At 37.7% G+C, this 16,808-nt stretch overlaps 1 protein-coding gene across 3 annotated transcripts in view; it reads left to right on the top strand.

The window, feature by feature from the left end:
* The window catches only part of CDH12 (cadherin 12), a 326,182-nt gene that overhangs the window by 262,939 nt on the left and 46,435 nt on the right, over window positions 1-16,808 (top strand). For all 3 annotated transcript variants that reach the window (XM_040262493.1, XM_040262491.1, XM_040262494.1), the window contains exon 6: window positions 12,470-12,723. In XM_040262493.1, the coding sequence (XP_040118427.1) occupies window positions 12,470-12,723 (254 nt within the window). The remainder of the gene's footprint in view (window positions 1-12,469; window positions 12,724-16,808) is intronic.

The following is a 16,808-nucleotide window of genomic DNA, read 5'->3' as shown; positions in this document are numbered from 1 at the left end:
ACTTATTTCACTTAAATTAACATAATGCCCTCAAAGTTCCTCCATGTTGTCATAAATAGTAAGATTTTATTCTGTATCTCTGTAACTGCAAATTTCATATCCAACGATTCAATCAACTGCCAAATTATTTAGGGGAAAAGTCCCATATAAAATTCTGAAAGACAAAACTTGAAGTTGCTGCATACAGGCAACTATTTACATAGCATTTACTTATATTAGATATTAAAAGTGATATAAAAAATATTTACAGTGTACAGAAAATATGCAAAGGTTATATGCAAATACTATCATTTTATATAAGGGATCTGAGCATCCTTGGATTTTGGTATCTGCAAGGCATCTTGGAGTCAATGCCCTGTATATACCAAGGGATGACTGTATATTCCACATTTTCTTTATCCATTCACCTCTCAGTGGGCATTTGAGATGCTTCCATATTTTCATTATTGTCAATAATGATGTCTGTTTTGTTTAGTCACTAAATCATGTCTGACTCTCTTGTAATCCCACCTGCAACTCTCCAGGCTCCTCTGTCCAAGGATTTCCCAGGCAACAATGCTGAAGTGGGTGTCCGTTTTCTTCTCCATGGGATCTTCCCAACCCAGGAATTGAACCCACTCCTTCTGCACTGGCAGGCAGGTTCTTTAACACTGAGCCACCAGGGAAGCCCTAAGGAAGCTCCAAGAGATAGTGGAGGACAGAGGAGTCTGCTGCTGCTGCTGCTAAGCCTCTTCAGTCGTGTCCGACTCTGTGCGACCCCATAGACTGCAGCCCACCAGTCCATGGGGTCTTAAAGAGTTGGACGTGACTTAGCAACTAAATAACAATAACAAAATAATGCTGCAGTGAAAATGGGTTTGCATATGTCTTTTAAAGTTAGTGTCTGACTCTTTGCGACCCCATGGACCGTAGCCCACCAGGCTCCTCCATCCGTGGAATTTTCCAGACAAGAGTACTGGAGTGGGTTGCCATTTCCTTCTCCAGGGGATCTTCTTGATCCAGGGATTGAATCCAGGTTTCCCGCATTGCAGGCAGATGCTTTACCATCTGAGCTACCAGGGAAGCCCATTTTGTGAGCAACCTACATACTAGTTTCCATAATGGCTACACCAATTTATATTTGCACCAATAATGTACAAAGACCCTTTTTTCCTCATATTCTCTCCAACACTATTTTTTTTGTCTTTTTGATAATAACCAATCTAGCATATATGAGGTGGTATCTCATTATGCTGTTAACATTTCCCTGGTCATTAGTGATGTTCAGCATCTCTTCATGTACTAGTTGGCCTATAGTTCTTTAAATAGATTTTTTTTTTTTCTGAGGGAAAGGTCTATTAAAAGACTATTTATGGATATATACATAGAGTTCTCAGAAAATTGTATCTTCAACTTATTCAGTCCCAGGAAAAGTAGATGTACAATAATAAATATGTATGTAAATATCAACAGCAGTGTTTAGGTTCCATAAGGACATTAAAATTACTTTTGGAAACTTTTCTCTCAATAGCTCAGCATAGAATTGCAATGAAAATTTTTTATATGAAATCAAATTCATATAGAAATTATATTCTTAAGTATATTACATACATATAAAAAGTCTAAAAATACATATTCTCCATTTGAATATATCTGTTTTTAAAATCATCTGTTTTTTGTTTTTAGAGTGATTTTCTTTTTTATATCACTAAAGAATAAATTAAAATGCTTAAAATTCTCTAAAACACACATTCTTCTTATGTTTGCATTTCCAAAATCTTTATTTAGTTTCCTTTTACTATTTTTCCCTCTCTCCTCTTTCTCTATGCATGGAAGGTATAAGTGGATTAAAAATGATGGTCAAGTTTACATGAGGTTCTCAGAATGAAAAAAAAGGCATTTTTATTTTTTAAACCTTGGGTTCAGTTTATGAGCACTGTGACAATGTCATTTCACTGTGTCATTCTGAATTCAGAATAACATTATGCAACTTTATATATCTCTCCAAGCCACAAGATACTGCTTTTTTTTAAAAAAGAAACTATTCTTATTTTATACTTATGTTCTATTGCACTAAGGAAAGTATGAATAAATAAAAAGTGCCCTATATATGGCTAAGTATTATAACAATAGAAACAATAACAAAGTCAGGATAACTTAAAATTTTTTTGTCACATCTAATAATTAGGCCATGGGTTGCATTTAAAATGAGAGAAATTTTAAATTCAGCCATTTCATTCTTACAAGAAAAGCTAAATTAAATATATGTTTTTAGTCCATAGTTTTTATATCTTCCTGGATAAGTGAGAATATGCGTGCTAAGTTGCTTCAGTTGTGAATGACTCTCTGTGACCCTATGATCCATAGCCTGCCTGTCCAAGGGATTCTCCAGGCAAAAATTCTGGAGAGGACTGCCATGCCCTCCTCTAGGGGATCTTTCCTACCCAGGGCTCGAACCCAAGTCTCTTATGCCTCCTGCACTGGCAAGTGGGTTCTTTACCATTAGCACCACCTGAGAAGCCCATAAGTGAGAATAAATATATATTTACTGGATACAAATATAAATGTAAAGTTAACATGAGTTATAAATATTCAAGAACTGAAAATACATATTTATGTACATGCACACTGTGGTTTTCTTGTTACTGATTAAGAGATTTAAGCAGTTAAATACTGAGATGAATACTTATATTGTGCAAAAGAGCAATTTTAATAATTTGAGTAATTTCTAAAACAGCTCTGTACTATTTTTACATAAGTAATGATAGCATCTGTTTAAAATAAAGAAGGGTAAAGTAATTTCCTATTTATTTTAAAATAAGTAAAATTTCTTTGGAACTAAAAAATAAATCCTTACTATTTTGCTATTACATAATAATATTATTTCATTTCAAATAACAGTAATTGTGATCACAGTAAATACACCGGAGAGTTATTTAGTTTTTCCTTAAAAACGTTAAGAGATAAGTATTTTATTCTTCCTCGGGATTTTAAATAAATAGGCTAAACTCTCTACTGATTCCACTGGACATTTTACTTGAGCGCTGTTGTCACTGAACTCCTTTATGCTGGCTTCAGTGGCAAGGGAGTGAATTGACATCAGTTGATTTGATAGCACAGCACCACCACGTGGTTAATTTTGGAAAAACTCTTAGAAAAAAGAACAATTAGGAATACTTGTTTGGGCTTCCCAGGTGGCACAGCGGTAAAGAATCTGCCTGCAAAGCAGAAGACACAGGAGAACCGGGTTTTATCCCTGGGTTGGGAAAACCCCCTGAAAAATCCCCTGAAGAAGGAACTGGCAACCCACTCCAGTATTCTTGCCTGGAAAATTCCATGGACAGAGTCTGGCGAGTCACAGACAGTCCAACAGGACTGGGCAGGCACTCAACTGTTGTACACAGCCAAGCATACACCTCGATTTATTGTTTTTGCCAAACATGAAAATTTCAGAGAAAAATACAAGGTGTTCTTTGTTTCTCTAAATATTATATTATTTTTATATTTGTCATTTTCTGTTTTTAAGCATCTCACCTAGCTTTCCTGATAGCTCAGTTGGTAAAGAATCCACCTGCAATGCAGGAGACCCCAGTTTGATTCCTGGGTTGGGAAGATCTCCTGGAGAGAAGAGATAGACTACCCACTCCAGTATTCTGGCCTGGAGAATTACATGGGCAGTATAGACCATGGAGTCACAAAGAGTCAGAAGCAAATCGGCAACTTTCACTTTCTTTCACCTAACTTCCCCAGTCTCAACTCTTAATCCTCCCCCGAGTTGACATAACCAATGAAGATTGTTTTCTGCCTTGTAAACATTTCTAATGTGTGTGTGATAGTCTTTTCACACTCAAAGTGTCTAAAGCTGAATTCCTTTACTTATCCCAACAGCAGCGTGCCTGCTCCCATTTTCTCCTTCCTGGATAACGCCCTGCTTCCTCTCCAGTTCCTTAAAACAGAAATCTAGGCTTATTTTTATGCCACTTCTATTACCACTGACTTCCCCTTACCGAATAGCATAGGAAGCCTAGCCACTGATCTCCTCCCAAACCTGAATTAAAATTTCCTCCTCATGGGTTGACTTACAACCAACCAGCCTTGTTTCTTCTTTCTTCTATTACATAGGCTATTCTCTGAGCCATACACCTAATGTTCATCCATTTCCTTTCTGAGTGAATTTTACTCTTGCACTTCATGTGCTTCTGGGTTCCATCACTGTTAAGATAAAGAGCAGATAGCATGTTTTCTATTACCATCCCCTGCATACACACACACACACACACACACACACACACACATATATGTACACATTCACTCACTACATGCCAACCACACAAACTCATTGCAGTTTCTACTGAAGATGCTGTGCTGTTTTTCCAGCTACATAGAAGGTAGCACCCTTCCTAAGCATTTCTGTTCATCTTTTCCTGTTTTTTAACATGGCTCTCACCCATGTCTCTCACCAAAGACTTCCTTGTGTCCCCCAGGCAATACTGATCCCACCTTACTCTCTTCCCCAAAAGTTACCATTTCTGGCCAAGCACATATGAGACTCTATGGTGGCTCAAATTTTAAATGCATCTGATCTTTCTACTATAGTTTAATTCCCTAAAGACACTTTGCCATTACTATATCTGTGTCACCATGATAAAGGAAATGCTTGAAACATGTGGGTGTTTAAATTTCTGTTTAAAAAAATGTCTCATGTTGGTTTATTGCTTTAATTTCAGACGCAACATTGTTCTTAGTCCCATGCAGAGTTCAACATATTTTTAAGATATTTAGAAAAATGTTGTTTCACTGATTATGCAAATGGGAAATATGAAACTCTGGAGAAAAGTAACTTCAAGCCTACACAAGTTGCAGTCAATTTATAGTATATGTTTTAAAGCACATAGTTTAACTATTGTGAAGAACAATATAGGTTGAAAGTAAAATGTGACAGTGGTCGTACAAGAAGTTAAAAATATAATTGTCCCTCCAGATGGTCATGATTGATACTGCATGTGCCTATAAGATGCATATTTTGCTTAGATAATTATAACAGTTGATGAAATCTTCTCTTTCTTAGGGAAAATATCACCACAAGCCCTCAGATAAAACACTAGATGTTTTTCTAATTCTCTTTTGTATTATGTTTTTCCTTAGTGAATTTGTTCCAAAAATTATTGTCACTGAAATGCAGGCTTAGATATGATGCTATGACTCTTAATGCATTAAATTATCAGGAATTTGCAGTCCTGCACAAAATCCTTGATAACTTGCCCATAGAAAAATTAAATTCATTTCTAATGAATAGTACTGTAACGATGTTTATAGAGATACATTGTATTAAGTGTATATTCCTTCAGTTTAATATTTTTTGACAGACACTTTTTGTCCTGTAATTTTACTGTTCTTGCAGAGTTTTTTTTTTTTAATTTTAATTTAGAACTGAAATATTGTTTAAATTTATTAAAACAAAAATCTGTTTTAAAAATGGCCAGATTTCATTGTTTTTCCCTCTTGCTAAAGGAACATTCTCATCTGGAAATGTGACCACTTTTAAAAGTCAAACAAAATAATGTTTGGCTATTTTTTTGTGTGAAACACTGAGTTGAATTTCTTCCTCAGTGTAGATGATTCCAGGCCCTCCCATAGCTCTCTCTCATGTATATAGACACACACATTCTTCCTCATCTAATCCCCGATACACTATAGACATATGTCTTTCAAGTTTTGGATTTTTCCATAGCACTTATATGGAGAAGGAAATGGCACCCCACTCCAGTACTCTTGCCTGGAAAATCCCATGGACGGAGGAGCCTGGTAGGCTGCAGTCCATGGGGTCGCTAAGAGTCGGACACGGCTAAGAGCCTTCACTTTCACTTTTCACTTTCCTGCATTGGAGAAGGAAATGGCAACCCACTCCAGTGTTCTTGCCTGGAGAATCCCAGGGACGGGGGAGCCTGGTGGGCTGCCGTCTCTGGGGTAGCACAGAGTCGGACACGACTGAAGCGACTTAGCAGCAGTATAGCACTCATGATCACATTGGATGCTACAGTTTGCTTATCTTATTGTTGACCATCAAATCCCAGAAGAGAGTGAACTCCACGGGGGGTTCTTGTCCATTTCCAACATCTGTCATCGCATGTAGCACACGGGAGGATGTGTGTTGTGTGTGCTCATTGGCGTCATTAGTGTCCAACTGTGCGAGCCATGGACTGGAGACCCGCAGGCTTCTCTGTGCATGGGACTCTGCAGGGGAGAATACTGGAGTGAGTTGCCACGTGCTTCTCCAGGGGGCTTTCCAGATCCAGGGGCTGAACCAGCACCTCCTGTATCTCCTGCACTGCAGGCAGATTCTTTACCACTGAGCCACAAGGGAAGCCACAGTTGGACAGTCAAGCAATTTGGGTGGAAAAGAGGAATAAAATATGCAGGAATTCTGCCCTTAATTTCCTCCCTAAGGCTCAATTCCCTCTGATTTCCTCATACCTGGTTCTTCGCATCCCACTTCCAGCATTACATCCTCAGAGAAGTGCATCCTATCTGCTCTACGGAATATCTCCCTAGCTGTTTTTCTGTCCCATTAGAACTGTTTTCCTCATAAATCTTACCACTAACTGAAAAGAATTATTTATGTATTATTTGTTCTGTCTACCCCTCTTCTATAAAAAGAAAAAAAATAAAAGGACCTAATTTAACTCATGAACCAAGAGATCCTCAGTTCCTACTGTAATAAAATCTAATCAAATATTTGATTCAAATTATGTAGATTTAAACTAATTTGAATAAATCAATTAAAGAAGTAGGTACAGACATCATCTATGGATGATTTAATATGTAACTTGAGTACTGGTAGAGTTCTAGAGTGATTTCTTGTAGAGTAAGAAAGTGCTAGGAACAAATAAATGAATTGATTACTGTATTGATCAAAACTACTTAATTGGTTGGGAAACTTGACTTTACCTATAAAATGATGCTTTATCTGAAAGTCAGGTAGTTCAGACTGGTATCATAATGGCTTCCCAAGTAGGGCTAGTGGTAAAGAACATGCCTGCAGATGCAGGAGACATAAGAGACATGGGTTTGATCTCTGGGTCAGGAAGACCTACTAGAGGAGGGCATGACAACCCACTTCAGTATTCTTGTCTGGAGAATCCCCATGGACAGAGGAACTTGGTAGGGTATGGCCCATAGGGTTGCAAAGAGTCTGACATGACTGAAGCGACTTAGCACATGCATACACACACATTAATGTCATAAACCTCCTTTATAAGAGGTTGTTCTTAGTGTCTTTTTAACCTTGTTCAGTCTAGTATAAATCTGTTTCCTAGTTGCTTGCTTGAAAATCATCTTCTCTTTCAGATACATTACAGCCTTCAGTTATTTGAGTTCATTGAGAATTTTATTTCCATTAACCATTAAGATCTATAACATGATTGAAAGGATAGAGTTGTTTCTAAAGGATGCATTTTGTTCAGAGGGAGGACTCTGCTACTATGGTCGTATTTCTCTTGTTCATCATAAAAACTGAAGCTATATCAGTTCAGTTCAGTTGCTCAGTCATGTCTGACTCTTTGTGACCCCATGGGCTGCAGCACGCCAGGCCTCCCTGTCCATCACCAACTGCCCAGGTTTACTCAGACTCATGTCCATTGAGTCGGTCATGCCATCCAACCATTTCATCATCTGTCATCCCCTTCTCCTCTCGCCTTCAATCTTTCCCAGCATCAGGGTCTTTTCAAATTGAGTTGGTTCTTTGCATCAGGTGGCCAAATTATTGGAGTTTCAACTTCAACATCAGTTCTTCCAATGAACATTCAGGACTGATTTTCTTTAGGATGGACCGGTTGGATCTCCTTGCAGTCCAAGGGACTCTCAAGAGCCTTCTCCAACACCACAGTTCAAAAGCATCAATTCTTCAGTGCTCAGTTTTCTTTATAGTCCAACTCTCACATCCATACATGACCACAGCAAAGACCATAGCCTTGACTATATAGAAGCTATATAGAAGAGTAGAAAGTAAAGAGTGATGAAAGCACACACTATTGTGGGTCAGAGTAGAATATAAATGAGTCTTAAGCTCAGGGTCTTCCAGGCTGAAATCAAGGTATAGACCAGGGCTACAATTGATCTGAGGCTTAAAGTTTTTTGTTATTGTTTTGTGTTTTTTTTCTTGCTAAGTGTACTAGTTTGGGCAGAATTCATTTCTTATGGCCTTACGACTGCTGGCCCTACTTACTTTGCAGGCTGTTTGTTGGTCAAGGTCCGGTCTCAGTTACCATATGCACCCCGGGCAGGTGGGCTCCTACATCACAAATGTACTTCTTCAAGGCTAGGAGCAATTAGTAGCTTCTACTAAACCTCACATGATTACATCAGACCCTTTAAATAAAAATTTCCCTTGTAATTAACTCAATGTTAAGTGATTAAAGACCTTGATTATATTTGCATTATTTATTTTTCCATAAAACTTAGCAAATTCATGGTATAATACTGCATTCCATGATTTCAGTTCAGAGGACCCTCACACACTCAAGGGCATAAAGTTATACAAGAGATTATATTGTCCAGGGGGCAAGAATCTTCAGGAGAGGCTGGAATTTGGTCTACCAAAGCTGCTTCTCAGATTCCTCAAAATATAATTCTAGCTACCCATTTTTGCTCAAAATTTTCTGGAAAAGTGACAAGGTCTGAAAGAGCCCAGGGGATTATTCTCTTGTATTTTATGACAAAAATTGTTCTTCCCTCTTTGAAATGAGAAAATCATTTGGCACTTAATATTTTATGTAGTTTTACATGACTGGGACCTCATCAAAGTAAAAGCAGAGAAAGTGGATAAAAAGAGAGAAACAAAAAGATAATATCTTGATTAATTTCTCCTTTTATATTCTAAAGAACATTTAAAGATATCTTATTTCATTTCTCCACAGTTTTTTTTTTTCTTACCATACTACTCCCTACAATGTGAATTACCTCGTGAAAACTCTGGCTTTGCTAAACTTCCTTTATTGAAACATCCCTAGGAGAAGGAGCTACTCAACTGAATTCTCTTCAATCAATCATTTCCTTACTTTTCTAGAAAGGTTCATAAAATTAAATGTGCCCCAAGCAGTACCACAAAGTTTTCTATTTAATGTGGCAGAACTAAATTAACTTCATCATAATGGATTTCTGTTATAGAAAATGATTCATTTCCTAACAATAACAAAAAATTCTGTTTTTTTTCTATACTTATTTCAAATAATAAGATTTTTGTTGATTGCAAAGTTAGATGAACTTCATTCCTCAGCACCACCCCATCTTACCCTGCGGCCACAAAAAGTGGAGGACAGTCTGTCAGATCAGCTGGATAAAGTCAACTAGAGAGAGACTGGTATTGATTTCCACCCCCTCCTCTCTTTCTGAGTTATCCAGTTTCATAAAATGGCATTACCTAAGGGCCAGGATCATGAAGAAGTAAGGCCATCTAAGATATTACTGTGACATTTCTCCTACAATTTTCTTCAGTTATTTGATCACTGCAGGATGTAAGTTTTCAGTCTTAAAAGAATATCTGTATGTACGGAAAGTTTATTTCATCTCACTCTTTATCTCCACAACCACTAAGTATTTGCCTGCAGTGATAGGTCAGGAGTTCTTAAAAGACAGAAATTATGTTTGATTTCCTAAAAGGAAATTTTTTAAAAAATATTTTTTTAAATATAAATGTATTTATTTTAATTGGAGGCTAATTACTTTACAATATTGTATTGGTTTTGCCATACATCAACATGAATCCGCCACAGGTATACACGTGTTCCCCATCCTGAACCCCCCTCCCTCCTCCCTCCCTGTACCATCCCTCTGGGTTTTAATTTTCCCTTCATTTCTGGACTTGAAATGACTTTCAAAGTGGGGAGAGAAGTCCATCAGTAGCAAGTCTGTAACAGTGGCATATTTTTTAAGTAGGTAAATAAAACTGAGATCTTGTCAAGAAATAATTTGCCTAATCCCACAATCAGAAGCCTTCTGATATCTAGGAGAAGTAGAGAGAGAAAGGAAGAATAGCTGGTACCAACTTTTTCATTTTAAGGGAGTTAATTCTGGTACAGAGAAGGGTGTAAGTGACAGCCAAGGCAGATCAAATAGATTTCTAGACAAACAGACCAAAGATGAAGTCAAAATTGTCTGACACCAGAAGTTATGGATAACTAGGATAAAAATTATATTGTTTAACATTTATGGAGCATTTGGAGTTTGAAAAAACAAGCTATATTTTATAAGTTTGCACAGCTTATAAATTATACATAACTCAGATATCTCTTTGGCATCCAATTCCCCTTGAATACATCAAAAGATGGGAGACTTAGTACTTCTACAGACAACTCAGACAGTAAGCAGGATGGAAAACCATATTATCTTTGTCTCTTCTGTCTTCCTGGGATGTTTCCCAGGTCTTAATACCAGTAGGCAATCAATATCTTTTAACATTAATTTAATTTTGCATGGTTTCATTTGTTAGAAACTTCTTCCTTTTTAACTTAAAATTGACATATTTAGTAAACTAAATTATTGTTAACTCCCCATTGAAAGACTTATAGAGTATACCAAACTGATGTTCAACATGAGAGCCTTTCAATATTTGAAAAGGTTTGTCCTTTTTTTTTTTTTGTCTTGTCTTCTTCATTCCAGGTAAAAATTCTCAGTAATTGTAACAGTTTTGTGGTTTTGGTTTGAAAGATATTTACTATCCTATTCTGGCAATTTGTTTTCTTTTCTTGACCCCGATTCCTTTAACAAAACACAGTAGTTTACGCTGTAGGCTGATCAAACCAGTAGCATTATGGGATCATCTCTTTATTGAGATACTGTGTCTCTATCTGTGTAACCAATAGCCACAATATCAACCATGGCATATTGTGCAATAACTCTACTTATATTAGTTTTAAGACAAATGAAAAGTCTTAGAAAGAAGGAGATGAAAGTTAAAGAAAATCAGTACTATATGTAAAAACTTGTGAGCTGAATAAATGAAAATAAAACATTGAATCCAAGGCAAATAAATATATGAGTAAAAACTGGACAAATTTAAACAAAGTAAAGGTAATAATTACAGGGAAAATAAAGATAGATCCCCCTGAGTGAAAATTACTGTGAAAGAGACTTTATTTCAAGTTTGAGAAGTGTTACTTTTTGCTATAATAAACTTGATTAATTTGTGATTTTTTGATTTCATAGCATTTTTTTTTTCCTTTTCTTTCCCCTTTTTCTCAGGAAATGCCTGAAACAGCAATCTTGTTCTTAAAAGAGTGAAAGGTACCCACTTTATTTCCCCCAGGTGTACGAAGGCCCAAAAGGGACGTGTGAACACAACATTGGAGTCATACTAGAGGGAATTAATTGAGAAAGCAGAAACTTCTAAAGGTCCCAGAAAACCACTGTGTTAATTAACTGTATTCATGTTAATTTCATGTTGTCTTAGTTTGTCATAGGTGATTAGAAGTCAGAGCCAGTGACCTTAAAGTTTTCATTTTAATTAAGCACTGCAGCAGCAGCATATTTTTATAATGTAATATTTATAGTTATTGGGAACATAAAACTAATATTCAGAAAAAGGGTAAATGTAAACAAAGTGAAAAATCAAGGATCAATGACTCCAGGGACAAATTACATCCAAATATTCTGTCTAATGTTGTTCTTTAATTATACATGCTCAAAGCCTTAATGCTTGGTCAAATATCCTGATAATGCATTATAGTACCTACCAATTATATGTGTAAAGCTGACAACACAAAGGCCCAAAACTAGACCTTGCTGCTGGGAAAGACTGAAGGCACAAGGAGCAGAGGACAATAGAGGATGAGATGGTTGGATAGCATAACCAACTCAATGCACATGAGTTTGAGCTAACTCTGGGAGATAGTGAAGGACAGGGAACCCTGGTGCGCTGTAGTCTATGGGGTCACAAAGACTCAGACGGAACTTAGAAACAGACCTCAGCAACACGCATAGACCTTTTACAGCAAAAACACTTAGATATTCAAAAATATTTAATAGAAAAGGGTATTATCATCAAAATAATAAAAATCATCCAACAACAAAATACATTTTGCTACGCCAAATTCTCAGCTGGAATGGCGGGGGGGAAAGCATTAATTTCTATTTTGTTGTATTTGTAATTACTGCTTAGATCCACCAGATGTCAGTATTGGATAAGAGCAGAAAATACCTCATAGACTTGCTCTGCTGTTGTAACTAGTTACAGGAAAGGAATAAGCCTTTCCTGGCATATGTGTGTGCATATATCTTTTAATGTATGCAATTGATTATCTTTGCAAGTTACCCAGGCACTTTTACAAGCGGTCTTTTCTCTTAAGCTGTTTAACTTTTACTTCCCTTATCCACTGATTTTTAAAGGGAAATGATAATTTGCTACTAACTTGCAAGTTACTCTGCAGCAAGGTCCATCATCCTCGCCACATCCTATATGAAAGTATCTCTCACTTTCGTTTTGTCCTCCCTATAGCCATTAGATTTTGAAACAAAGAAAGCTTACACTTTTAAAGTAGAGGCCTCCAACGTTCACCTGGACCACCGGTTTCACTCCGCGGGCCCCTTCAAGGACACGGCCACGGTGAAGATCAGCGTGCTGGACGTGGACGAGCCGCCGGTGTTCAGCAAGCCGCTCTACACCATGGAGGTTTATGAAGACACTCCCGTAGGGACCATCATTGGTGCTGTCACTGCTCAAGACCTGGACGTGGGCAGCAGTGCCGTTAGGTAAGAAAAAGCAGTGCTTTCTGTTCTATGTGTCAGAAAGAGAATGAAAAGAAGACTCACCAGGCTTGTATGAATGATTTAGTTATAGAATGCAATGCTTGAAAGTGTAATGACTTTTCATGGTAAGTAGAATAAAAGAAGAGCCATTGGACTTTTTTGATAGCTCAGCTGGTAAAGAATTCTCATGCAATGTGGGAGACATGGGTTCAAATCCCTGGGTTGGGAAGATCCCCTGGAGAAAGGAATGGCTCCCCACTCCAGTATTCTGGACTGTATAGTCCATGCGATCACAAAGAGTCAGACACGATTGAGCAACTTTCACTTCATAGGTTTTGAGGAAAAACATCTGATAGCAATCCCTGTAACGGGGTTTAGTAGTGATCGGATGTCGGACTTGTCACTCAAGCTGATCAACCTCAGTTTTTTATCCACAAAAGAGACTTAGTAGTCAGCCTAAAAGGATGAGTCTCACAAATAACAATATTAAGATACATTCACAGTGCCCGAAATATCACATATATATAAAATACATTTTTCAATTATTCTAAAATCTCTGTCCCCTACCCAAAATTGGTGTTTGAAAAAAGATTGTTCGACCATTGGTAATTTGCAGTTTATTTTTTTCACTGTGGCAATGGTATCTCCTGATTGAAGCACAATTGCAGTCAGATTTAAGGTAAGATGCATTGTGGAGTTGCTCAAAGTCCAGACTTGGCAAGGAGCTCCTTATTGGCATACGGCTGCTGAGTATGAGTCCGACAAAGCAATCAGTAAGACAAAGCAAGAGAAAGAAAGTGTAAGAAAACACTCATTCTTCCCGCACCCATAAATGCCACTTATATTGCTCAAACATGGTAGCATTCCCTTTTCCTCACTTATAAATTGATCCTGTAAGATATTTTGAGATTTGTTCGGATTCAGCTTTGCTTCTTCTGGGTACTTAATCTGTGCCGTGTGTTGATGCACCTACAAAAAGGACAGGAGGGGTGGGGAATACAATACAAAAAAAAAAAAACCAACCATATCTACAAAACAGAAACAGACTCACAGGCACTGTGGTTGCCAAGGGCAGGTGTGGTGAGGGAAGGAAGCACTGGGAGTTTGAGATCAGCAGATGCAAACTAAAAAGTGGACAGAGAGAAAAATGGGGTTTGTTCTGAATCTTCTAACGCTAACGAGACGAAGCTTAGTATACAAAATCCAAACCAAAGAACACATTAAATAGATTTTAAAGCAAAACAGTACTCTGTTGCCATAGGAAAAATGCATAGATGCATACAAGATTTTAAGTCATGGGGTATTGAGTGATTAAAAAAAAAATCACCCTTTCAGTGGTAGCCTCAACACATTCGTAGCATAGAGAAAACTCTCAGGCAATGGCTTGAAAGCACAGAAGCTCTGCTCTTTGTATGTGTCAAATCTATCCCCTAAAGTGGCCTAGATGCCTTCCTTCTCGAAGCATGTCTGTGATCAAGAGAGAACTCTAAAAGAGCACATTTGTCTTGGGAAAAGGAAGAAAAAGAGCCATTATTTAGCACCCTTACCTATCAGGTTGAATCCTGGCTCATTTCCTCACTGGGTTCAACTTGTTATACATGCTCAAATTACTGCATGATTCACTTTCAGTTAAAGTCCAAAAAAGCCTTTATTTTCAGTGTTCACAGGGGCATTCTCAAGAATCTGCTGCGTTAGTAGTTGTTATACATTAATCTGTCATCATTTATCAGTCTTGTTCCTGAATACCCTGTGTGTGCTGCTAGTCATTGTGAAAGTAGAAAATGCTTGCTGAGTAGATTTACAGGTAATTTCAAGAATGTAAACAGAATGGAAGAAATACTGAAGGTTGTAAAGAAAGCAGTAAAAAATGCAAATAAATATGGATTGAAATTCTCTGCACTTCGATAGATGAGAATTGTGGGACAAAATGGGACGTGATATCTTAGGGGACATGCTAAGTTGTTTAATTTGCTATGTTCTATTTTTGAATACTGGTCATAGCATGATAGGATCAAGATAAGAATAAAGTATTATTTTAATGAAATACTTTAAAAAAATCAGAGCATTTGCAACTAAAAATATCACTCTGTAAAGGTAAAGGTGAGAATTACAAACTTCTAAGCATAAGGAAATAATTAAATCCAAACCCAAGTGTGTGGAATAAAGGAAGGCTACACTGTAGAGAAATTCTCCAGCTACAAGCCTATCTTCTTTGTTTTTCATGTCACAGAAGCTCGTATCTGACAAGTGCTACTTTGAAATAAGGGAGCATCCTTGGTATTATTTCTAATGGGTGGCAGCCTGATTCACTGAAGCTGTAGACACAGATGGATCTAATTGATCCCCATGAGGAGTTGTCAAGAGACAGAGGTGGTTTAGAATCAACATAAAAGTTGTCTTACTTTCATGTCTTTGGAGGAAACAGTATACTTGAATAAAGTCAGTTGAGAAATGTGGAGTATGAATCACTTCTAAGCCTGAAAACATGTTTGCTCATATAAAAATGATAGTAAAAATATGTTATAAAAAATTAGCATCAAAATGACAAATTACTTGGCATGTGTAGGCATTTTCTGTTTGGTTTCCTTTGCTTTACTGGTTTGCATTACCCTTTTCATAGGGTTATTGTGCCCGGTATTAATTTAAGACTAGGGTATTTCACGTCACTGAGTATTTTATTAATATTATTATTTCATCATCACTGAGCATACCAAAGAGCCAGAAAGCAATGGCATTAACCAGGACTACACAACTTTAGAAGAAAGGTTCAGTTAGGTGTAATGCCCCCACAAATAATCCATGTCCTGTCCCCTCTTGCCATGAGCTTAATTTCTAGCTATTGTTTCCTTTACATTTCTATTCTTTGTCTTCTTCTTGTTGCTCAGTCCTTAAATCCTGTCTAACTCTTTGCTACCCCCATGGACTGCAGCACACCAGGCTTCCCTGTCCTTCACTATCTCCCAGAGTGAGTTTGCTCAGACTCATCCATTGAGTCAGTGATGCTACCTAACTGTTTCATCCTTTGCTGTTCCCTTCTCTATTTGCCTTTAATCTTTCCCAATATCAGGGTTTTTTCCAGTGAACCAGCTCTTTGCATCAGTTGGCCATAGTATTGGAGATTCAGTGTGAGCATCAGTCCTTCCAATGAACATTCAGAGTTGATTTCCTTTAGGGTTGACTGGTTTGATTTCCTTGCAGTCCAAGGGACTCTCAAGAGTCTTCTCCAAAACCACAATTCAAAACCATCAATTCTTTGGTGCTCAGCCTTCTTTATGGTCCAACTCTCACATCCCTATGTGACTACTGGAAAAACCATAGCTTTGACTATATGGACCTGTGTGAGCAAAGTCACGTCTCTGCTTTTCAATAAACCATCTAGGTTTGTCTCAGCTTTCTTTCCAAGAAGCAATTTTTTTTTTTTTAATTTTATGGCTGCAGTCATCATTCGCAGTAATTTTGGAGCCCAGGAAAATAAAATCTATCACTGCTTCCACTTTTGCCCCTTCTATTCACGATGAAGTGATGGGACTCGATGCCATGATCTTAGTCATACTCAGTGGCAATTCAGTTCAGTTCAGTCACTCAGTCGTGTCTGACTCTTTGTGACCCCATGAATCACAGCACGCCAGTCCTCCCTGTCCATCACCATCTCCCAGAGTTCACTCAAACTCACGTCCATTGAGTCAGTGATGCCATCCAGCCATCTCATCCTCTGTCGCCCCCTTTTCCTCCTGCCTCCAATCCCTCCCAGCATCAGAGTCTTTTCCAATGAGTCAACTCTTTGCATGAAGTGGCCAAAGTACTGGAGTTTCAGCTTTAATATCATTCCTTCCAAGGAACACCCAGGACTGGTCCCCTTTAGGATGGACTGGTTGGATCTCCTTGCAGTCCAAGGGACTCTCAAGAGTCTTCTCCAACACCACAGTTCAAAAGCATCAATTCTTCGGCACTCAGCTTTCTTCACAGTCCAACTCTTGCATCCATACATGACTACTGGAAAAACCATAGCCTTGACTAGACGGACCTTAGTTGGCAAAGTAATGTCTCTGCTTTTGAATATGCTATCTAGGTTGGTCATAACTTTTCTT

Source organism: Oryx dammah, unplaced genomic scaffold, assembly GCF_014754425.2.
Source record: "Oryx dammah isolate SB20612 unplaced genomic scaffold, SCBI_Odam_1.1 HiC_scaffold_20, whole genome shotgun sequence".
NCBI classification, from domain to species: domain Eukaryota; kingdom Metazoa; phylum Chordata; class Mammalia; order Artiodactyla; family Bovidae; genus Oryx; species Oryx dammah.
The sequence above is the reverse complement of the archived record's forward strand: the minus strand, read 5'-3'. Positions and strand labels throughout refer to the sequence as shown.